At 38.0% G+C, this 24,472-nt stretch overlaps 1 protein-coding gene across 15 annotated transcripts in view; it reads left to right on the top strand.

Annotated features, from left to right (window-relative positions):
• ELAVL2 (ELAV like RNA binding protein 2) overlaps positions 1–24,472 on the top strand; it is a 203,093-nt gene that overhangs the window by 172,032 nt on the left and 6,589 nt on the right. For all 15 annotated transcript variants that reach the window (XM_081942742.1, XM_081942734.1, XM_081942741.1 and 12 more), the window contains 2 exons: positions 10,107–10,260; positions 19,244–19,469. In XM_081942742.1, coding sequence (XP_081798868.1) covers positions 10,107–10,260; positions 19,244–19,469 — 380 coding nt within the window. The remainder of the gene's footprint in view (positions 1–10,106; positions 10,261–19,243; positions 19,470–24,472) is intronic.

Raw genomic sequence — 24,472 nt, 5'->3', positions numbered from 1 at the left:
ACCACAGAACCTGGTAGTGTATGATGATTCACCCGATAAATTGTTTAATTCATATTTCAGTTTTCATTGTTCAGACCAGCAACTTGAAATGTCAGAACAGAAAATATTTGCTGTACCCAATGTGACTGGCAGGGGCGGGACAATTGCTTTTGTTGTTGTTGCAGGTAACTCAGCATTCTCGGTTTCTTGTTATAAAAGTTCTGAGTCATCTGTTTGTATGCTTGAATTGCTGCAAATTATTATTTTGATCCCAACCTGGCAAGGCTGTGTAAGTTGGCTGAGACATTGGTACCAATTGAGACATTGGCATCAGGTTTGTTGGGACATCATTGCCAAGTAACTGTTTTTCAGCCTTATTTCAGGACGAATAATGATGAATACTTCCTTTGCTGATTGTGTTATTTTAAGCAAGACAGTAGAAGATTAAAGCAGTGTACCAACTGAAGAACAATAATCATTTTATTTAAATAAGGAAATAAAGATCCTTAAATGCATACATTGATTCGTTGGTGGTTTTTAATTAATTTATCCATAAGATCAAATCCTCCCATCCTCTTCTTGAATTTTTTTTTAGTAGCTCCATCCACCATGATCATTTGACAGATAATACTTTGCATTTTTTATCTTCCTAGCAAGGCACAAGCATAAGTGCAGAGGTAGTCCTCAACTTATGGTCACAATTGAGCCCAAAATTTCTGTTGTGAAGTGAGACGTTTGTTAAGTGAGTTTTACTTCATTTTACAATCTCTCTTGCCTCAATTGTTAAGTCAGTCACTATAGTTGATAAGTTAGTAACCTGGTTGTTAAGTGAAACTGGCTTTCCCACTGAGTTTGCTTGTCAGAAGGTCACAAAAGGTGATTACTTCATTTTAGGACACAGCAACAGTCATAAATAGAACCAGTTGTCAAGCATCTGAATTTTAATCACATGATTATGGGGATGCTGCAGGTGTTCAATCCGTGGTCAGTAGACTAAATACAGCCCTGGATAGCATCCCCATAAGATCGTCAACTTTTCATTTACACATTTTATTATTAAAAATTCGATTCTGCCACTAATAAATAGATTATATTGTTAATGGTAACAAAGGTATTCTAATCTAATAATTGACCCATTGCTGATAGATAGGAGACATGTTTTGCCAGTAAATATTTGTGGAAAGACATCAGTTAAACTTCAAGAAAATAATTTGGTTTGTGCTATAACTAGATAAAATCTTTATACGGTATTATGTAACATAAGTGCCTCTAGGTCTTTTAATTTCAAAGCACTTGCAAGCAGTTGTAAAAACAGAAAGGGATTTATAATCCCTTTTCTCTGTCATTTCCCAGATATAAGTGGCCACATTTCCCTGAAGCTCTAATTAATCTAGAAAAGGGTAAATAAAGATATAATTCCTTTGTTGGTAGCAGCTTATATGTGTGGAATTGAGACCAAGGAACTGTGAGAGAAAAATACTAAATTAAGTATATTTTGATATAATTTTTCCATTCAGATTGCCTACCCATATAGTTGCCAGGGGATGTGTAGAATTTCAGGACATTTTGATCACATACTTATTGTCCTGAGATAAAAATGAATCTGTATTTTTTTTCCTGCATTGAGGTGTTGATCAAAATGTATGTGCCATATTTCTGCTATATTATCACATCTTGAGTTCTTTTAGCATACAGCACATTCTTGGTTTTTTTGTTTTCATTTTGAAAGAACTGAAGTAGTGTGCTGGCCAAAAAACATCATATTAAATATACACCTATTGTAATTCAGTTAACAAAGATAATCCTGGAGATCTCTCATTCTGCCCCAGATAACAGAAGCAGATAGAGCTTATTGAACTAAGTTTAGTAATCCCCACAAAGCAGTGACTTTTCTTTTTGCTAGGTTCTGGCAACAAATAAAAATTGATCTTGCTCCTTCCAGAATGTTCCAATACACCATATTGTAAGTCTCTACCCTATTACTAACTTGTAGAAGAACATACAGGACGTGGTGGTGCAATTGCACATGTGTGAATCTTTCCCCCCCAAGATTGTTTCAGCAGTAGGCACATACTGAATTATGTGAACTTGTGGGTGTGTAGCTGTTGTGGAATGTGGGAGAGATGTCCTTTCTTAGAATGGTTGGAATGTGGGAGAGATGTCCTTTCTTAGAATGGTTGTCGTGTGTAGTCGCTAAATAAAAAAATAAGGAGGGAGTATGGAATACAGTTTGCACTGTATTGCAGATTTTTAAGACACCTTATCTTAAGAGTTCAAGAGACTGAAAGATAACACAAGGGGGTGGCTTTTAAGTCCTCACCATGTTACAAAGCACATGCTTTTTGTAGGAACAGAACAAAATAGAATAGAATAACAGAATTAGAAGGGACTTTGGAGGTCTTCTAGTCCAACCCCCTGCTTAGGCAGGAAACCCTATACCATTTCAGACAAATGGTTGTCCAATCTCTTGTTAAAAACTTCCAGTGTTGGAGATTCACAGCTTGTGGAGGCAAATTGTTCCACTGATTAATTGTTCTGTTAGGAAATTTCTTCTTTGGCATGCTTGCATGTTGAAGTTTAGGAATTGTGAAATTGGTCACAGTGGTTTTTCAGTTATGCTAAATCTTTCTTTGTTACTTTTTCTGTTGGTTTCATGCATCAGATAAAGCAGGGGTGTCCAAACTTGGCAACTTTAAGACTTGTGGACTTCAACTCCCAGAATTCCCCAGCCAGCAGAGCTGGTTGGGTAATTCTGGGAGTTGAAGTCCACAAGTCTTAAAGTTGCCAAGTTTGGACACCCCTGAGATAAAGCCTTAGATCCTTTTAACTATGACTGCAGAATGCTTGTCTTTCACCGCATCAACCTGGCAGCTTGACTGCTTTTAGATGCAGGTCTTGCACTGCCTTTCAAATGGCAACTATGAGGCAGCGCAAGATGGCTTCAGCCATGTTTTCTTCAGAATTCTGAATAGCCTTAGCAGCCTTACTAAGATGGAGAATATTGCACTGGCCGCTTATCTTTTGGGGAAATTTAAAATTAGTAAAGCTTGTATCCCAAGTTCTTGTTCACATTCAGCCAGCTCGAGTAAGTGAGGGGCATGTATTAAAATTCAGTTTAATACAGCAATACAACACTAAAAGATGCTTATTGGTCCTTACCACGAGCAGCTGTGCGGCCAGTCTGATCATTGCATGATTCACCTTGTACCTACTTACAAAGACTTAAAGCCATGAAACCAACAATTAAATCAGTGAGGACTTGGACTGAGGAAGCAAAGTTAAAACTACAGGCTTGACTGCACTGACTGGAAATTTTTTGAAGAAACCTCTGCAGACCTGGATGAATTCACAGATACTGTAACATCACATGTCAGCTTCTGTGAAGACCTATGTGTACTGACCAGGAACTTGTGAATGTACAGTAACAATAAACCTTGGTTCACAGCTAAATTTAAGCAGCTACGTCGTTCCAAAGCGAAAGCCTACAAAAAAGGTGATGGAATGCTATACAATCAGGCCAGAAATGTATTAACAAGGGAGATCAGAGCAGCAAAGAGAAGCTACTGTTTTCTGTTTTAAAAGCTAAGGAATCAGTTCTCAACAAATGAACCAGCAAACATGTGGAAAATTCTTAAAAATATCACGGGTTAAGGCAAACCTCCTTCCCAGGGTGAAGGAAATCAACAACTGGCAGATGACCTGAATGTGTTTTACTGCAAGTTTGAAAGGAAACTGCACCACCTATCTCCGCAACCCCCATCCCAGACACAGCAACAACAGCCAAGCCTCCTGCAACTGACCCCATCCTATTGGGTTCACAACCCCTGGTGTTCACAGAAAAGGAAGTGCAAGATCTATTTCACAGACCGAAGCCAGGAAAAGCACCAGGCCCAGACAAGATAACTCCTTCTTGGTTAAAAGCCAGGGCTGACCAATTGGCCCCCATTCTTCACCCGAATCTTCAACTAATCACTAAGATGTGCCCTGTTCCTTCTTGCTTCAAAGGCTCCACTATCATCCCAGTGCCGAAAAAGCCCACCATCAAGGAACTGAATGACTACAGACCAGTTGCTCTAACATCTGTAGTTATAAAAACCTTTGAAAAGCTAGTGATGTCCCACTTGAAGACCATTACAGATCCGCTGTCAGACCCCCTACAATTTGCATACTGAGCAAATAGATTGACAGTTGATGCTGTTAAGATGGCTCTGCACTACATCCTACAACATCTTGAATATCCAAAAATGCAGGGCTCCTCTTTGTAGATTTTAGTTTGTCATTCAATACCATCATACCGGACATTCTTCTAACTAAACTAAATCAGCTAGCGGTATCTGAACACATTTGTAAGTGGATCACAAGCTTCCTAAAAGACAGGAAGCAGCAGGTGAAGCTAGGCAAAATCATATCAGATACCTGTACAATTAGCACAGGAGGCCCCCCCTAGGGCTGTGTGCTCTCTACACTTCTCTATATATACCAATGACTCAAACGATCCATTTGTTAAACTACTGAAGTTTGCAGATGATACAACGGTGATTGGTCTCATTCGAGACAATGATGAAACCACATACAGATGGAGGTTGAACAACTAGCCTCGTGGTGCAACTGGAACAATCTGGAACTGAACACACTCAAAACTGTAGAAATGGTGGTAGACTTTGGGAGAAACCCTACCATACTACCACCTCTTACAAGACTAGACAACACAATAGACACCTTCAAATTTCTAGGTTCTTCATATCTCCAGACCTGAAATGGACACCTAACAACAAAAACCTCATCAAAAAAGCACAACAAACAATGTTCTTTCTGTGCCAACTCAGGAAGCTCAAACTGCCCAAGGAGCTGCTGATACAGTTCTACAGAGGAATTATTGAGTCATCTACACCTCTATAACTATTTGGTTTGGTTCTGCAACCCAACAAGACAGACACAGATTTCAGAAGATAATTAGAACTGCAAAAAAAATATATTACTGCTAACCTTCCTTCCATTGAGGACCTGTATACTGCATGAGTCAAAAAAAGGGCCGTGAAAATATTTACATACCCCTCACATCCTGGACATAAATTGTTTCAACTCCTACCCTCAAAACTACGCTATAGAGCACTGCACACCAAGACAACTAGACACAAGAATAGTTTTTTCCCCGAATGCCATGGCTCTGCTAAAGAAATAGTTCCCTCACCACTGTCAAACCATTCACTAAGGCTGCATTACTATTAATCTTCTCATCGTTCCTATCACCATCTCCTCCCATGTATGACTGCAGGACTGTAACTTTGTTGCTTGTATCCTTACAATTTATATTGATATTGATTGTTTCCTGATTGCTTATTTGTACCCTATGATTATCATTTAAGTGTTATACCTTATGATTCTTGACAAATGTATATTCAGTTTTATATATGCTCAGTTTTATGTACACTGAGAGCATATGCACCAAAGACAAATTCCTTGTGTGCCCAATCACCCTTGGCCTATTCTATTCTATTCAGACCAGAGCTATTGATTAACAAGGGCTGGGTTTGGACTGCTTCATATAGTGGAAATATGGAATATAAATTTTACTTGGATGAAGCCCAGTAATTGTTGCTTTGGATCATCTTTAGGTTTAACACAATTAATTGTGGATTGATATTGATAGCACAACTGCTATTTATTGGGGAAATGTTTCCCATTTAACAAGCATACCAATAAGAGTATGCATGAAGGCAAAGTTCTTCCAACTTTGACCTTGTGAGTTACATTGTGGTTAGTGTGTCCAAGGGTACTTTTCAAATGTTTTGCTTCTCATCCAAGAAGCTTCTTCAGTTCTGATAACCATGACTTCATGATTGAGAATCTCCATATAGGGTGCTGTGAGTATGAAACTTAAGTCTTCATACTTAGAATATATTTGGTTTAAATATACTTAGAATATATTGGTTTAAAACAAACTAAAATCTACATCCAATTATCCCTATTCTATAACAGATACTTTTTTAAAAATAAATAGTAATATGGACTCTCTCCTCCCCCCCCAAAAAAAAAGTTGAATAGGACATTTGCCAGTGAATTAAACGTATTTGTGTGAATCCATACAATTTTCAGTTTACATTGGAAAACTTTATAATCAATAGCATATTAGTAAACCCCACTAAGAAATTGAAACTGCCAAATTTACAGAAAGTTGTTTTAATAACTGATATTTATTTATGCAGTGGCATTAGTCTTGTTTCACAAAATGTATTCAAATTTTGTGTAGTGAAATGTGCAAAGGCGATTACATCTTATTGGAAGATGTATATTTTTTCAAATGGAAACAATTTATGGTTGTGTGTAAATCTATTTTCAAACAAACAAAATTATGAAAACCCCATTTTTAAAATAAGCCATTAAATTGGCAATTCTGAAATGATGACATGATGTTGAACTTTAAATATCATTAAATTATAAATTGTTTTGCTTCTTGGGTGCTAGCTAACCTGCGTATAATGGAATATATTTCTTTCACAAACAGATACTGGTATTTTAGAATGGAAGACAACATATTGAAATGCAGGACTGAGGCAGGGACACCAATAAAACTGTAATTTTGCTATCCAGAGCTCAGCTGTTCCCTTTTTCTTTGGAAGGACTCCTACCCCAAAATTCAACAGCAACATTTCTTTGTGGAAGAGATTTTTTTCAAACATTTTTTTTTACTTTATCTTTTCCCTGTGCACTTATGGCAGGTTGATTATTGATTTTTATCACTTCCTCTGGATAGTGTGACCCCCAAAGTCATCGGTAAACAGACCTAAGCAGTTTCAGCATAGTCATTTTATGATAGACAGGACTGGTTGATCTTTTAAGAACTAATTGAATTCACACTGGATCATTATGGTGCCTATTTGTGTTCGCAGTTGGGCACAATTTCTGCAAATACCATTTTCATGGACGTACACATTTCTGTACTAACTATCCCCTAATTAATTTTTCCCATTTCTGAATATGGAAATTTTAAAAAAGAATATACACTTCAGGTTACTAAATTTCAGTTCAACAATATGTCTAAAAGTTCAAAATAAAAACACAATGAATTTCCACCTGCTTCCTACTTAGGATCACTAATACTCTTTGCTAGATAATTAGTTCAGGTATATTGTCCCAAACAATGCAGTTATTGCTGAATTACTTGTCCAGTGCTAGTCGGAGACAGTGTGATATTTTGGCCAGCATTCTTCCTTCTTTAAAATATTTTTGTATTTGGAGTTCTTATTTACTTTGGCATCTCTGACTTAGAGCCACAGAAAATCCTTTTGAGTGACTGAAAAGTGCTCCAAAGCACCAATTTGCTTGGGAATAAATTAGCTGGCAGTTCTAGTTCCAAGCAATTTCACGAGCCAAATAGTGTTCTTTAGACAATTTAGTGTATCTTAATGAATCACGTAAGAGTGTTGTATAACTTTGTAAATGAAATTTTGATGAAGGAAGACTCTTTTAAGACAAACCTAAGGAATTCCAGGCCCTGCTTTTGAATTAAAGTTAAGGTTTAGTGAAAAGGATTGTGTATTTCAATTGGATTAAAAGAGGTTAAAAGATGTTTTATCAAACCTTACTGATAAAAATCTTAAGGAGTTGCACTGACTTTTAGAAATCCGTTATTTGAAAAGCAATATTAAGAAAATAATAATCTGACCTACATGGGAAAAATGTGTGATACAGCAGTTTTATATATTTGCTATATTTACTATTTATCATATCCAGTCTGCTGTAACATTGATTATTAGTTACAGCAGCTTTTCCCAAGCTGGCACCAATTTCACAAAGTTCAGGTTACACTTCCTTATTTTTTTTTTTTAAAAGTATTTTAAACTGTGAAATAACTTCTCTAAATAAAATCACCTTTTAATAATAAGAAACTATGGAACATTTTATGCAATTGCTAACACATGGGGTAGCATTATTTACATTTTTGCAGTTGTCAAACATGCATGTAATTTTGTTGCCAACCTTCTGTAATATAATAATTGAAAAGCACAAATAAGGGGGCAGGGGGACTAAAGCTTTCCTGAAATATGTTTATACTTCAATTTTCAACTTAAAACAGAAAACATTTTTGGCTTTCTGAGCTTCACTCATAACAAGACAGAAATTAATGATATCTTAATAGTAGTTTTATCAGCAGGGTGTCCACACTATATAGCCAGTGAAATCAATTGACATAATTTCATTTCCTTAAAAAAAAACTTTTTTTTGAAAAAAAAAATCATACAAATAGAAGGCAACAAGAAATAAAGATGCTTTAATTATTTCTTGCCAGTAAAATTCAGTTCTTCGCTGGTAATTGGCAATTATGATTTTAAAAAAGACCAGCTGGCTGGGCTGTGTGTTTGTTTCTTTTCTGGCAAGCAAGAAATAAGATGTTTATGGCATTTGAGCGCATGCAATGATAGCTCTACTCGGTCCCTGCTCAGTGGCAGCATCAGAACATCAGCAGGTAAATGAAGGGGTTATGCAGTAGAGTTACAATGGGGCAAATCTGACAGCTTGGTACATGACAAAACTAAACGTAAATATTACTGTATTTTGCCCTGCTTCCCTGTCTCCAGTCTTTGCCCTGCAAGTATATGATAGTATATTCCTTTTTAAAAAAAAAAAACTTTTATTAAGACTTTTAAACAGGTACATAAAATCTTAGGTAACAGTAAACAGAAAAAGAAAAGAAAAGTAAAAGCAAAACAATGAAAGAAAATAAAATAAAGAAAAAGGCATGAAGATGTAACTTACAGTATTCTTCATAACAGTTGTAAGTGCAAATATATATTTAACCTCTCTTTCTAAAGTTACATTATATTATTCTTTATACATTCTTTCTTGTCTAATTGTCAAAACCCTGTCACAAGTTCATTCCCCCCCACTTTTATGCAAATGTCCATAAGAGGCTTCCCTTCACCAATAAATGTAGATGATGCTTTTTCTCTAATCAAATAAGTTATTTAATTGATTTCCGCAAAATCTGTCAACACCAACTATTCCTCCTTAGTGGCTTGTGTTGAATCTTTCTTTCTCTGTGACTAGAGTAATCTTTCCGCTGGATCATATATTGAAATAATCTTCTATGGGTTTTTTTTCTAACTGCTTGTCTATTAATCATAAAGTTCTGGCTTTAACAGAATATTAATCTTTAAAATTCTATGTCTCAAAGTACATATTGTGATCCAAAAATTTTCAGCCTTTTCAGCTTGTTCATCAAGCGTGATAAATGTCCCTACATGTTGTTCATATTGCCAGCATACATATGAAGTGTCTTTATGCATTCTAGATAATACAATACTGAATATTTGTTCATCAGTTCTTTTTAACCTCTCTGTTGCCAGTTACCGAGTCCAAGGGTTGTATTTTTCTTCTCACTTACTGGTTTTTAACTTCTTTCTGGTAAAGGGTAAAAAAAAAACCTGCAGGGGCACAGTGGGATTTGGTACCACCATTAATGTGTGGCATGCCAAGCTTCTTGTCTACTTTTACCCTTTTTTAAAACTTTCCTAGGAAACTAGGGCCATAATGGCGAACCTATGGCATGTGTGCCAGAAGTTGCATGCAGAGCCCTCTGTGGGTGCTCACACTATCGCTAGCTGGTCTTCCGGGTTCCGTCTTGCACATGTGTGCACCAGAACCCAGAAGAGAGCAGCTGGCTGGTGAGCATGCGCGCCAGACCATGTGCTCTCTTCTGGGTTCAGGAGCTCTGGCGCATGCACTCTCCAGATTCGGCACTCGGTGCCCAAAAGGTTAACCATCACTGCTCTAGGGCATGGGTGGGGGAAGCCCTTTTATGACTTGTGGACTGGCTCAGAAATTCTGGGAATTGAAGTCCACAGTCATAAAAGGGCCATGGTTCCCCACCTCTGCTCTAAAGCAACAAAGAACAGCCACAGAGAGCACCTGATCCCAAACAAACCGTGTCTCCTGGTTTAATATAATCCCATTAGGTTCCCATACAGATGGCATTCTGCCCTGCTTCCTTCCATGATACAATAATAGACAAAACAGGCCAAGGATGTATGATCTGAAAGTAGAGTATGTGTTTTTAAAAGTAGGCAACCGTCTAGTCCAATTATACGGTCATTTGCATGATCAAGTTGCTTTTTTTCATTGTGCAGGTTTCTTATGCACGGCCAAGCTCAGCTTCTATTAGAGATGCAAATCTGTACGTCAGCGGTCTCCCAAAAACTATGACACAGAAAGAGCTAGAACAGCTGTTTTCCCAATATGGACGTATTATAACTTCCCGCATTCTCGTTGACCAAGTCACTGGTAAGTAGAAAGCTGCTCTGCCCTGTCTTTCTCAGCCTTCAAAATATTGAACATATAAAAGTTTATGTGGGGCAGAAAATACAATTTTCTGTTGGAATTGTTCATAAATATGCATGGATAAAAATAACTCTTGGTTTGTAGTCAGGCAAGGCTGAGTCATTTCCACCTTGAAGCTGCATATTTGAAGCCTGTTTCATGCCTTGTAATAAATTTATAGTTGCTGTAATCTCAAGCATTGAATGAAGAAAATGTTCCTTATAAAATGCTAAAAAAAAGTGTATATTTTAAAGGGGGGGGAGTAAAGTCTTGTACTGTAGTGCTCTTAGCAGTTTCCTTAAACTAAGAAAATGCGAAACACAAACTCATAATCATCATTTAGGCTTTAAAACAAACCTTACAATTCCCATTTTTCAATGTTAGGATAATGCAAGATCCTGAGAAAAACAAATAACTAGATTTTTTTTAAAAAATAAGACTGAAAGGAAGATTGACTTGATACATAAATATTGAAGGGTTCATTTTTGGTAAATCCGATTTTTGTTCTCCAGGTATTGCCAACTCAGTGAATACATTGGTCTTGTTATCTTTCTATATGTGATACAAATGAAGCAATGTAATGCATTGGGCGGATTATACTATGGAATATACTCCATACAATAATTTGACTGATTTATTTTCAGAGAAATTACAAAATATTAGGAAAATATTCATTAGAATTCTTTAAGCACTTCAATTTTAACAATTTGATTGGGTTCCTTTAAAAGTTTAAGCCAAGTTTCAAACAAAAAAAGGGGGTACATCTGTGACTTGTTTTAATAAAATAATTTTAAAATAACACTTGGTTCCCATTTAATGCAAAAATAGTATTTAGTTTCCCACAGGAATGATGAAAGAAATGTGCTTCTCAAAAAATTAGGTTTTCTATGATGGTATAATTAGAGTATTATTTTATCCTTTATTTTTCTTTTTGTCTTAAAATTGATGGGATTACATCAGCCACTGGGATTTTTTTAAAACAGCTTTTGTGCTGCTTGCATGTACTATTGGGTTTTTCAAACTATGACACACAAAGCGCTAGAACAGCTGTTTTCCCAATATGGACGTCGTATTAGATTTAGGATATAGATCCTGGAGCACCGTGGAGCTACCAGAGGTCTGGAAAAGAGCTGATGTGGTTCCCATCTTCAAAAAAGGGAAAAAAACAGATCCAGGAAACTACAGACCTATCAGCCTGACCTCAATACAGGAAAGTTTCTGGAAAAGATAATCAAGCAACGAATTAGCGAACACCTAGAAGCAAACAAAGTAATAGCCAAAAGTCAACATGGGTTTGTCAAAAACAGATCATGTCAGACTAATCTTATTGCATTCTTTGACAAAGTGGCATAATTAGTGGACCAGAGGAATGCCGTTGATATAGTTTACTTGGACTTCAGTAAGGCATTTGATAAGGTAGACCATAACCTACTACTAGATAAAGTAGAAGAATGTGGGTTGGACAGCATCACCACCAGATGGATTCGTAACTGGCTGACCAACCTCACTAAACGTGTAGTCCTCAATGGAACTGCATCTACATGGAGGGAGGTATGCAGTGGACTTTACTTTACTTTACTTTATTTTAAACTTTTTACCGCCCCCTCTCCCAAAAGGGACTCGGGGCGGTGTACAGTCAGATTAAAAACACATAAATACATAGGAATAAATACAAACATAGTTAAATACGAAATACTTAAATACTTAAAAGAGGAGGCTGTAAAAAACTGTACCTAAAGTAAAGCAATTAAAACAATGTTTAAAAATAACCCCTAAAAATACCCAATTAAAAATATCTGCCAGGAGGTAAAATAAGACTATGAATGGGCCAAGCCGGCTAAACGGAACAGGTGAGTCTTCAGTTTTTGTCGGAAGGAGCGGAAGTCGGTGGTGGTTCTGATATCGGGGGGAGGTCATTCCAGAGGGTTGGGCCCATCACAGAGAAGGCTCTACTCCTAGGCGCCGCCCGTTGGCATTGCTTAGTGGACGGCACCAGGAGGAGTCCCTCCCTGTGAGAGCGAATTGGTCGCAGGGAAGTATGTGGTAGGATGCGATCCCGTGGAGTACCCCAAGGCTCTGTTTTGGGCCCAGTACTCTTCAACATCTTCATCAATAATTTGGATGAGGGAATAAATGGGGAACTCATCAAATTTTCAGATGACACCAAGCTGGCAGGAATAGCCAACACTCCAGAAGATAGGCTAAAGATAGAGAGCGATCTTGACAAACTTGAACATTGGGCACTATCTAATAAAATGAAATTCAATGGTGAAAAGAGTAAGGTTCTACATTTAGGCAACAAAAACGAAATGCACAGGTACAGAATAGGTGGTACCTTGCTCAACAATAGTAACTGTGAAAGGGATCTTGGAGTCCTAGTGGACAACCATTTAAATATGAGCCAGCAGTGTGCAGCAGCTGCCAAAAAAGCTAACACAGTTCTAGGCTACATCAACAGAGGGATAGAATCAAGATCACGTGAAGTGTTAATACCACTTTATAATGCCTTGGTAAGGCCACACTTGGAATACTGCATTCAGTTTTGGTCACCACGATGTAGAAAAGATGTGGAGACTCTAGAAAGAGTGCAGAGAAGAGCAACAAAAATGATTAGGGGACTGGAGACTAAAACATATGAAGAACGGTTGCAGGAACCGGGTATGTATAGTTTAATAGAAGGACTAGGGGAGACATGATAGCAGCGTTCCAATATCTCAGGGGTTGCCACAAAGAAGAGGGAATCAAACTATTTTCCAAGGCACCTGAGGGTAGAACAAGAAGCAATGGGTGGAAACTAATCAAGGAGAGAAGCAACTTACAACTGAGGAGGAATTTCCTGACAGTTAGAACAATTAATCAGTGGAACAGCTTGCGTCCAGATGTTGTGAATGCTCCAACACTCTTTAAGAAGATGTTGGATAGCCATTTGTCTGAAACGGTATAGGGTTTCCTGCCTAGGCAGGGGGTTGGACTAGAAGACCTCCAAGGTCCCTTCCAACTCTGCTATTGTATTGTATTGTATTATGCTTCAAGACACTAGATGAAATTCTCCTTTAAAACCAACCTAAGCAAAATTTATCCTAATCGTAAGCCTGAATATATATTGACAACTGTTTTTCAAATGTAAAGGTATAACAAAGGAGCTTCAAGACTTCAAGGATAAAGTGCAGATGGTTTATAGCTTACAATGTATGTAACTAAAAATGATAGCTGAGAAAATTGAGCTACACCAGGGTGCTTAGATCTGGCCTGCAGGACCGCCCTGGAAACAGCGAAGGACTGGCTCACTGTATCTCTTCTAGCTGCCCTCCTGAGCTCCATTTTTACTGGCAGAGGGTTGCAGGACGCCATCGTAGCCGAAAACAGAGCTCAGGAGCCCATTTTCTCTGGCAGAGCGCTCGGGCCACCACAGGTGCCCCCGACACGAATGACATCAAGCTGGCCACATCCAACCTGGCCATGCCTACTCTGCCCCCCCCCCCAAGATCAAACACAACCCTTATGCAGCCATTAATGAAATTGTGTTTGACACCCCTGAGCTACACAGATAATTTTTTTTAGAAAAAGAAAATTTAGATGAAACTAAATTTCATCTATTTCAAAACTGGAGTTTGAAATGCAATAATTTGGAGTTCAGATTTGTAATCTGGAATATATTAGTTCATGTGGTATTTACTGGAAGTGTACCATCATGCTTTAAGCAAACTTACTGCCAAACGGAAAATTATTAAATTCATGGAAAGTATACCTATCAACCAGGTATGAAATCCTCTTAGCTTCGCTACTGGTTCCGAACCGGGAGCTCACACATGGCCCTTCTGTGCATGCGCTGAACCTTCTGCACATGCACAGAGCATCCGTGATGATGTCAGGGCAGGTGGGCAGAGCCCAAACCAGGGCGAACCTGTCAGGGGAAGAATATTTCACCCTGAACTAGATGAGGCTTAGACCGCGGCTTTTCCAAACAGCATTATCTTTAAGGTGCGAAGAAAAGAAATAAAAATTCTGGAGAAACATATTCTAATGAAAAACAAGCTTTAATACAAAAATAAGAAATGGAAAATAAAACAAAACTATCTAATTGTTACATTTTGATAAAAGCAATTCTGTCTCCCAGTTTCCTGGAAGACGGACAAAGATCAAAAGGGAAAAAAAGTATCTGGAATGTGTGTAATAAACATGTTAAGCATGCACAGTACATCATTGTCAGATAAGACCTTACGACCTGCGCAGTAACTCATCAGTAATTATTCAGTTCAGACTAGCAAACAATTTAACGCAGTGACAGAACCGGCACAAAATCACCTCTGCTATTAACTATATTTTTAAATGTCATATCAAATTCTGCTCCCAGTAAAAATCATTGTGTCTCAGTGGCAGAAGTTCAGTTTCCAATAGATCAGATAAGTTGTCTGAATGATAAAACATCTGCAAGAAAACAACCAAGTGCATCAAAGGACCCCTCCTTTCAACCCTGAGCTATAAATAAATGCTTTTATAGGTTCAGATAAGTATTGTCTTAAACCTGCATCATATATTAGAAATTGAATTTGTGAGCTTTCCTTGTAAGCAATAGATTTTATCAATTGACATCTGGTAAAACACTGGAGAGCAAAGAGACAGATAATGTATTTAGATATATATTATTATATATTGCTTACATCTTATTATTTCTTTCTTAGCCATCAATGTTGATAGAAAGAATTGATTAATGGATCTCAAATTGTTGCAGCCAAGATTTCAGAACTACTTATCTGAATTTAAAGGAGCTGCCGCTTTAAGGACAAAAAACATCTCCAAAATTTTGAAGCTTCAAAATAGTTTTTGCAAAATAAACTGTTATAGTGTAGTAAATATTCATGTATTAAATGTAGTGGTATAAATTCTATCATAATACAGAATTGCCATTTGATATATTTATAAATAAATAGGATAATGCCCTTCACCTAATAGCACAATGCTATGCAAATCCTAATGAATTCAGAGGAACTGGTCCCTGGTAAATATACATAGAATTGTAGCTTCACAAAGTATTACTTTTTTTGGCTACAATTTTGTGTGAAATATATGGGAACAAGTCTCACTGAACACAGCTGGAGTTTCTTCTCTAAGTAAGGAAGCCTAGGATTGCTGTGCTGGGTTTCTTGGAGGCTGCCTTCATCATAATCATTTTAAGGGAAAGATGAAAAGGTCTGTTACTAGATCAAAACGGCATCTAATAAAGGATAGTTTCCTCTAATAACGCCAGATTAGATCAGAAGTTAGCAGAACAAAGCAAATAGCACTTTACAAGCAACAAGAAAAAAAAAGGGGGGGCACATATTCTTCTTGTATGGAATAAAAGAAAAAAGCAGGCCTGTCCATTTTGCCTTGCTTTCTTCTAGCATTCCAAATTAAACATCCAAACCTTCATATTGCTTGACTAACAGAAATAAAAAGAGAAATTTGGCTGTTTGGAGATTGCAAGCTTCTGAGGATAGTATCTCTTTACCTTGAGAATAAAGGTGTGTTGCTGCAGGAGACAAACTGGCAGAAGTGGCATAAGACAGATTGTTATATAAATAGTTGTTATAAGGTTAGTTGTTATAAAAGTCTACACTAAAGTCATCAAAATAGTTACTTTTCCCCTTTCCCTCCTTAGATGTTTAAATCTTTTGTCTATCTCTCCCCCCCCCCCCCAATAATAATAGCAATAGTTATAATGCAAATATCCCATAAGCTTTCCAGGACTGTCAATTGTATTATTTTAAATACACATATAACTACATTTTTGATTATGTATGTGTATATTTATTTATTGCATTTCAGTCCTCTCACTTCAGATTTACTGCTGGTTTGGGAGAAGTTGTCATTCTACAGCACAGATAAAAATCAACAATATATTTAGATAGTTTTGTGTTTCAATATGCTAAACTTAGTTTCCATAGGCTTTTTAACTGTATCAATATTTGGTATAAGCATATATATATTTAATTGCAGAATACCCTGTCATCCCTCCCCCCCCCCCAAGAGAGATCAAGAAATATGTCAGGAAATCTTCCCTAATTAAAATTGCTTCTAAACCACAGCTACACAAAGTAGGATGGAGTAGAGAATAGAGCAAAATTATCCAAAGAGTTCTGTGGTCCGTTATGATTTGAACAATGGTCTCTACAGTCTTTGTCTGATTCTAAAACTATTAGACTGAATTGTCTCTAGTCCTTCACAGCTATTTCAGGATGAATTGTGTCCAATAGATTTCCCTTTCCTGGCCACAGCCATGAATGTTTGCATACACATATTCTCTTGGAAATCTTCCTGTCCAGACTGATGTTGCATTTAACTGTAAGCAATCAATCAATAATCCTGGATATACTTTGAATCCATGAAAATTTCATTCAATACCCTGTTCTGGGTGACTCCATATATATTTGTTTGCAACAACATTAAATTTTCCTGATGGATTTTTTTCTATAGCAAAACTTCTTGTGCGAGTTGATTGGCAAAATAGAAATGTCTGATCCTGCTATCTGCTACAAGAATTACCTTCTACTGGTTGGGTTAAAGCAGTGGTTCTCAACCTTCCCAATGCCGCGACCCTTTAATACAGTTCCTCATGTTGTGGTGACCCCAACCATAAAGGCCTGTCCTCCCTTCCGGCCTCTCCTGCCAGCCCTTCCGTGAGGCCAAAAAGCTTCCGAGCTCAGTTTAGCCTGCAGGACAGTACCAGAGGCGGCAAAGGCAGCGTCCAGGCCCAAGGTGGCTTGAATTCCGGCAAGTGCCTGCCTGGGTGAGAGCCCATCCCGCTGGCTGAAGCGGGTGGCCTGACTGCCCCGCCGGTCTCCTGCTCTCCGGGCACCTTTGAGCCCTTGTGCAGGCGACTGGGTTGAAGCGGCACCGCCGACCGTGCTCGCTTCAGACGTCTGTCGGAGCCGAGGCTAATCCGCCATCCAGAAGAACCCGTCTCTCTCCCCCTTCGGCGCCTCGGCCTTTCCCTGGCGTGGAGACCGGGCGGGGCAGCGTCTGGATTGCACCCGGAGCCGGGAGGAGACTGCTTCGCCACGCGGCATTCTTCATGCACCTGCCGCTTCAGGACATGCTGCTGAGCATGGGCGATGCCAGTGGAGGTGGATGGTCTTAGGCGACCCACAGGTTGAAAACCGCTGGGTTAAAGCTACCCAGATCTGAGGACTTTTTCATTCATACTCTTGGATAGGGTAGCATTTTCCAATCAAGAGTGTTGTGCAGTCTGAGGGTCCTCTTGGACTCACAGCTCCTGCTAAAATAGCAGGTGGAAACTCTAGCCAAGGGTGTCTTTGCTTAGCTCCATCAAGTTCATTGGTTCATGAGGCTTTTCAGTGGGTCACTTAAGCTCTAGTCATCTCAAAGTTTGATTTGCAGTGCGCTGTACATCGGCTAGCCTTAAAAACTCACACTTTGAAGTTTCAACCACAGATTGCAGTGATGTGGGCATTGATGGACAGTATGTTCCTATGACACATCTATTCCATGAGCTGCACTGGTTACCAGTCTGCTTCTAGGTGCAATTCAAGGTACCAGTTATTACCTGTAAAGCCTTTCTTCATGGCATGTGGCCAGATTATTTAAGGATCTACCTTACTCCCATGGTTTCTGCATAGCAAGTACATCCTAGCAGAGTTGACATGCTCTGGATCAGTTCAGTTAACAATGTCACCTATAGAGATCCAGGAAGCCACCTTCTCTGTAGCACCCATCCTTTGGAATGAGATTGAAATTTGTGGGCTCCCAGCCTGTTCACATTTCATAAAGTCTTGCAGTCCTGATTGTCCTCCCTCTTATTCTTTTCATTTTGTCTGGATCCCATCTCGTTTTTGATTTGCATTGGTTTTCATGTAGCCAGTTGTGAACTGGCTAGAGTTATTTGAACTTGGACAGTATCTAAATTAAAATAAATAGCTTAATGTGAATATGTCATATTATACTAAATCCAGTGGCATGTTTGTAACCAGATTTAATATTAAGCTGGGTCTGGTATTTATTTGTTAACAACGGTAGTATAGATGTTTCTGTGCTGTTTCAATCAGGCAACTCTGGGCAGCTTGTAATAAATAATTAAAAAGATAACGGTTCCCCATGCACATATAGTCATTTCCAACTCTAGGGAGCAGTGCTTATCTCCATTTCAAAGCCGAAGAGCCCCTCTGTCCGAAGACGTCTCCGTGGTCATATGGCCAACATGAGTAAACACTGAAGGCACACGAAATGCTGTTACCTTCCCACCAAAGGTTGTCCCTATTTTTCTACTTGCATTTTTTATGTGCTTTCGAACTGCTAGGTTGGCAGAAGCTGGGACAAGTAACGGGAGCTCACTCCGTTACGCAGTGCTAAGGATCTGAACTGCCGACCTTTCTGATCAGCAAGTTCAGTGTCTTGGCCACTGAGCCATCGGATCCCTAATAAATAATGAAAAATTGTCAAATATAGTAAAAAAAAAACCAATAGGAACTATCATCATAAATTCAACATAATGATAATATTAAAATATATAGCATCTTGTAATAACCAAACAGCCAGATCCATTCCAACTCATCCATCTCTCATTCTTGACACAATCACCAAATGCACATCTAAGAAGCCATTATTATTATTTTCCGAAGTTTAAATACTAGGAGTAAAGGTATGGGAGGGCATAACAGAGTTTTTGCCTGTATTTTGATGCCTTGTTTCATTCTGCTTTGTCTCTTATAAACAAATGTGGTTTCACCCACCGTTTGGTTCCCATCTCTTGTATTCCTGCTTCCTTGCCAAAGCTTTATATGTTATATTGCTTCTTATAAAAATCCACTTCAGTTGTTGAATCTGGTTCTTTTTTGTGCTTTGATTTCTATGATTCTTATTTATGCCTGGGAAAAAATCAAGTTCTTTGGGGAGGAGGTTACTATAATGCTTGGAAATAATGGTCGGATTCCTTTGTGCTTTTATGCAGGAGTTTCAAGAGGTGTGGGGTTTATCCGGTTTGACAAGCGGATTGAAGCTGAAGAAGCCATCAAGGGCTTGAATGGGCAGAAACCTCCCGGGGCCACGGAGCCCATCACTGTAAAGTTTGCCAACAATCCAAGCCAAAAAACAAATCAGGCCATCCTCTCCCAGCTGTACCAGTCTCCAAATAGGAGGTACCCAGGACCTCTTGCTCAGCAAGCTCAACGTTTTAGGTACGTGGAACTGTACATTGTTTCTTATGTCAACCATTCTGGAATTTCCCCCCCCCCCCCAACCAGCATCACTGTAGAACAGGGGTGTCCAAACTTGGGAACTTTAAGACTTGTGGACTTCAACTCCCAGAATTCCCCAGCCAGCATAGCATAGCTGGCTGGGGAATTCTGGGAGTTGAAGTCCACAAGTCTTAAAGTTCCCAAGTTTGGACACCCCTGCTGTAGAAATATATTTTCCTCACATGAGAACTATTGGTTATTAAATTTAATATCTGACAGACATAGCAGAAAATACTTTGAGGCACTGCCATCTGTTGGTAGCTATAAAAAGAAGAGAGTTTTATGTAGGCAGGTAGTAATATTTAATGGAAAGTATCTGTCGTTCAATTTGCAAGATGCTTTTAGGGATATTTGATAAACCGTTAGAATAAGACGTTTCCACAGAGTAGAAAACCTGTCTAAACCCTGTTTCTTCTATATCAAGTCTTCTTTACTTTGAAAGAAATCCTGTTTTTTTTTCCTGCAGTGGAGTCTCAGTAATTATTCTGCATCCTTTTTGGAATGGGGAGAAATGGATTTTTTCCCCCCAGTGGTTTTCCATTATTTTGTATGGATCTCTCTTCTGATGACACACAGTGCTATCAGCCATACGTTTTTCTCTGTGATATTTTAGTGCGCTGAAAAAGACAGATGGCATGAATTGAAACAAATACTGTATTAATCTACATTCACTAACTGCTCGGGGCTTTTATTTTAGTGTTGTTTTATGAAAGATTTGTGTTCGAGAGAGGGGGAGATCAAGAGAGGGGATAAACAGGCTTATTTTGAACTTGATGCTATTTTCCTGGGTGAATGCAAGAGAGAAGAGAGAGATTAGTTGTGCTCACTAAGTAGCAGAAAGCTCAGATAAACTTTGTCTTATAGAAACTTTGGGACTTTAATTTAAAACAAACAAACAACGTGCTTATTTAAACACCTGGCCAATGGCAATCTCACCTAAACAACTTAATCCAAACAGCTTCTTTGCATGTTGTGCTATTTGTTCACCTAGGGGGGCGGGGAACCACATTCATTCTAGTGAACCGTTCATTTGGAGCAGGGGGAACAAAAAACCCAAATGTTTTTTTTATTCAGTATTCAGTGGATTTCTGGAGTATTCAGTTTCTGCTCTGTTTTTGTTGTTCAAAGGATATTCTGTGAAGCCGCTGAATATTGAATAAAAGTAGACTTGCCCTTTCTCCATAGGCAGACTGCCTGCTCCAGAACTGAGTGCCAGGGCAGAGTTAGCAATGGTCAGAAGAAGAATTCCAGATTGCCTCGTGCCTGAAGTAAGGCCACTGGGGAATTGTTGCTGCACTGACATGAACAAGAGGTAAATGAACTTTTGCAGAAATAGCTGGTGCCAGGGCTGGGGCACGCAATCTCCAGTGGCCTTAAAAAACCCTGACTAGATCTTTCTCACAATGCCATGGGCTGCCGGCTTATCGTCTAAAGGATATTCATTATTTCAGCGGTAGTGGTAGATGACTCTGAAGGGGATAGGCCCTGAATGCTGGAAATGTGCATTTACAGGTTCAGAAATGGAAGGACGAATCCCAAGGTTGCCATTCGTTTTTTGAACGTCTTTTTCCATTCCACAAAGATAGACTTCACTGCATTTCTTTCCATTTTCTTTTTAAAACAGCACATTAGATCATGTTTTCGAGAGCAATTTTTAACATCGAATGTTAAGGATTGCTTGAGTTTTTAATCCGTTCTGCTCTGGTGATTTGTCAAATAAAAGAGCTATGCATTCCAAATGAGAACGGTGTTGCTTGCTCAGTTCATATTAACATAGGCATTGTTCAGGTTCCTCTCGGAAATTTAGGAAGACATTGCTGCACACACAAAATGTAGAAGTGTGTGTGTGTATATTTATGTGTTTGCATAGATTTTAAAGAGCTTGTCTTTGCAGTTGTCTTCAATAATGCAAGTACATAATGCTTGCCATTGCTGTACTACTGTTGTTAGTTGAAGTGTTTTAAAGGCAGTTAAAGATTGAGGGCCTCAGAGGCTGGGAAAGTATATGTGTACTTTGTAACTCTCTTTTTATTTGGCACTGGCTCTGATAACACCAGACTTTAAGCAGAGTCTCACTTAAAATAGCAACTTTAGCTTGAGTCCGCAGGTTCAGTCTGTGTGACTGTTGTTAGGTGATTTTATTCTTCATGCCATTCTGGAAATTAAAATCTGGATCTTCAGAACGCTCAAAAGTATTTCCACAAGTCGTAAGTTATTAGTAAAGCTTTTGCAGATAGTCCTCAACTTACGAACACAATTGTTAACTGAGTTGTGCCCCGTTTTACAGCCTTTCTTGCTATAATTTTAAGGGACTCCTGCACTTGTTAAGTTAGTAACACAGTTGTTAAATGAATCTAGCTTCCCCGTTGACTTTGCTGTAAGAAGGTCACAAAAGATGATCCCATGAGCCTGGGACACTGCAGCGGTCATAAATACTGTCTGAATTTTGATCATATGATCATGGGGATGCTGCAAAGATCACAAGTGTGAAAAATGGTTATGTCATTTTTTCAGTGCTGTTGTAACTTCAGGGAGTCACTAAACGAACTATTGCTAGTTGACGACTGTCTGTACAGGCAAGATTAAATGTGTTGATTTGGATATTTTTCCTGAAAACAATCCTCAGTGATGAATCGCATTGTAATATAAAACCATACAGAAGGTGAAATCTTCATGTCTTTTATTGAAGTGAGAGGGCTGAGTCAAAGAATATGAGTTTTTCTGTCTCTTTCAAGAGTTTCCTTAAGGATAGTCACTTCAATGCATGATGCTTGATAATGCAGATAAAATTTCTCAAAAGGTTGAAGCTTGGAAGTATTGGAGGAGTATGAATTGTACTAGAGACTTTACATGGATATCCTCTAAAATACATCCTAAGATTTCAGAATATTGGTCTTTTAGGATTTCCACCAACATGGAGAGAACAGTCACTAAGATGCTGGATACAGTATGTTGTTATATGTTGCTTACTTGGTCTCGTGTAGTAAATAAAAACGATTCCTTGGATTGCCATTATCAAGATAGTTGATACTTTAATAAAGTATGATTCAGGTTAGCTTTGGCAGGGGAGCTAACCTTTTCTGTGGGCAGATATACGTTTTTTTGGAAATTACTATTGAGAACGACAATGAACAGGGGAGCAATAATGCAAGGAAGTCAGCAGAGGGCACAGTGCTGAAATTTGTTATTCTTTTCCCCTGCTTTGGGGGTATTTTCCAGTGTTTCATTATTGGAGTTTTATTTTATTTCCTGACAAAAAGACAGAAGTAAATTGCATCACTTTTTTTTTTTTTGTCAGGATGTTAAGTTCCTTCTAGGGAGTTTAAGAGAAGGAGCAGAGCTGGTGCTGAATCCAGCCTGTGAAAAGCTCATTCTGACTTGCAGAAACCAATAATATTAAATCAGTAGTTTTAACTCATGCCATTGCATATCTACCTGCAGCTGCCTGAAGAAAATGCCTAAATGTCAGCTAATCTTAGCAGGTTAATTATGTGCAGCAACCAACTTAGCATTTTAATGTCTGACTAGATTCCACTTCTAAACATATGACATCGAAAAAATGCTACTGTTTTTATGTTCTTTATTTCACAGTGGGAAACAAATTAATATATACATGTGTACAAACATAATTTACTTTTTTAAAAGATCTGTACAATTTTCTGCCTGGATTTGTTTTGGAAATACAGAAGCAACTGAAACCTTAAGTCAGTGTGTTATTTGTTAATGGAGCTACCATTATACCAAGTTTTTTTGTATTCGTATTTCACCAGTGCTAATTTGCTGTTCACTCATTACTATTTGCTTAACCTGGATATGTAGATGGTAGGATTCAAATTATTGGCTACTGTTATTCACAAAGATAGATAGACTAAGACTGTTTTAATGGCAACTTCTATACAATTCTTACTACTTGGTAATGGATGTAAATGACTGTTTTGTTAGAAGCTGTGTGTTTTACAATAAAGCTCTTGAAAGTGGAAGTAGTTAAACGGAAGCAGTGCTACTGTTAAAGCAAAATAAAGTTCTATCTTCACTAAATATTGTAAGAGGAAAAGACTTGGTCTTAAAAGAATTACAATACAGTAATTCAAAAGCAGTATTCCCTCTTGTGAATATCTTCCCATTCTTTATTCTCTCGAGAAATCTAAATATGTAATAATTTGTATTCAAGTGGTTGAAAGACTTGAGTTCAAATACCAACAATACCAGGTAAAATTGATAATTATTAGAATTTTGCATTAAAACATAAATATTGCCAGTCACCTTATTGTTAAAAGTTGCATGTTTATTCCAAAACTGGAAAAATACATATTTCTATGCTTTCAAAAATAATTTGATTTATCATCTTATGGACATTTTTTTAGTTGGTTAATGTGCAAGTGTTAGCAGAAATATCATTTTTTTAAAAAACCCTGTAAATTTACAATGTGGATTAGAAACCTGTAAAATACACAGGTCATTAATGAATATCGGTACTTCTCACACATTTTTCAATCAACTTTTAAAAAGGAAAAGAAAAAAAAACCCTCTCCATCAACAGTGGTCTTCTCTCCCTTTTGTCCAATTGTTAATTAATAGTTAACATATTCTAGAGACTTTTAATGACTGGCCAAAATAACCTCTATTAAAAATAAGAGTGTTTTATTGAGCTCTACATCTGCTTCCCCTGAAGCAAAATAAATCATACCGAATTATCAATATCTGAAGATTGCAGAAGTTATACTCAAATTTTGAATAAGTTATTAGGAGGTTTAACTGCAGAAATCATGCCTGTTGCATGACATGTACAGTTGACTGAAAAGCAAGCCAAAATATTTCATATTTGTTTCTCCCCATTATTCTTTAAACAAAGGAAATTTTGGGTTGCATCCAGCGACAAGTTGATAACTAATATGGAACAATCTTAATATGGTTTTTAGTCATTAGATGCTCCTCCCCCTCCC

The sequence above is a fragment of the Natrix helvetica genome, assembly GCF_964273705.1.
Source record: "Natrix helvetica genome assembly, chromosome: 2".
NCBI classification, from domain to species: Eukaryota; Metazoa; Chordata; class Lepidosauria; order Squamata; family Natricidae; genus Natrix; species Natrix helvetica.
Note: the sequence above shows the minus strand (reverse complement) of the source record. Positions and strands in the feature narration are given on the sequence as shown.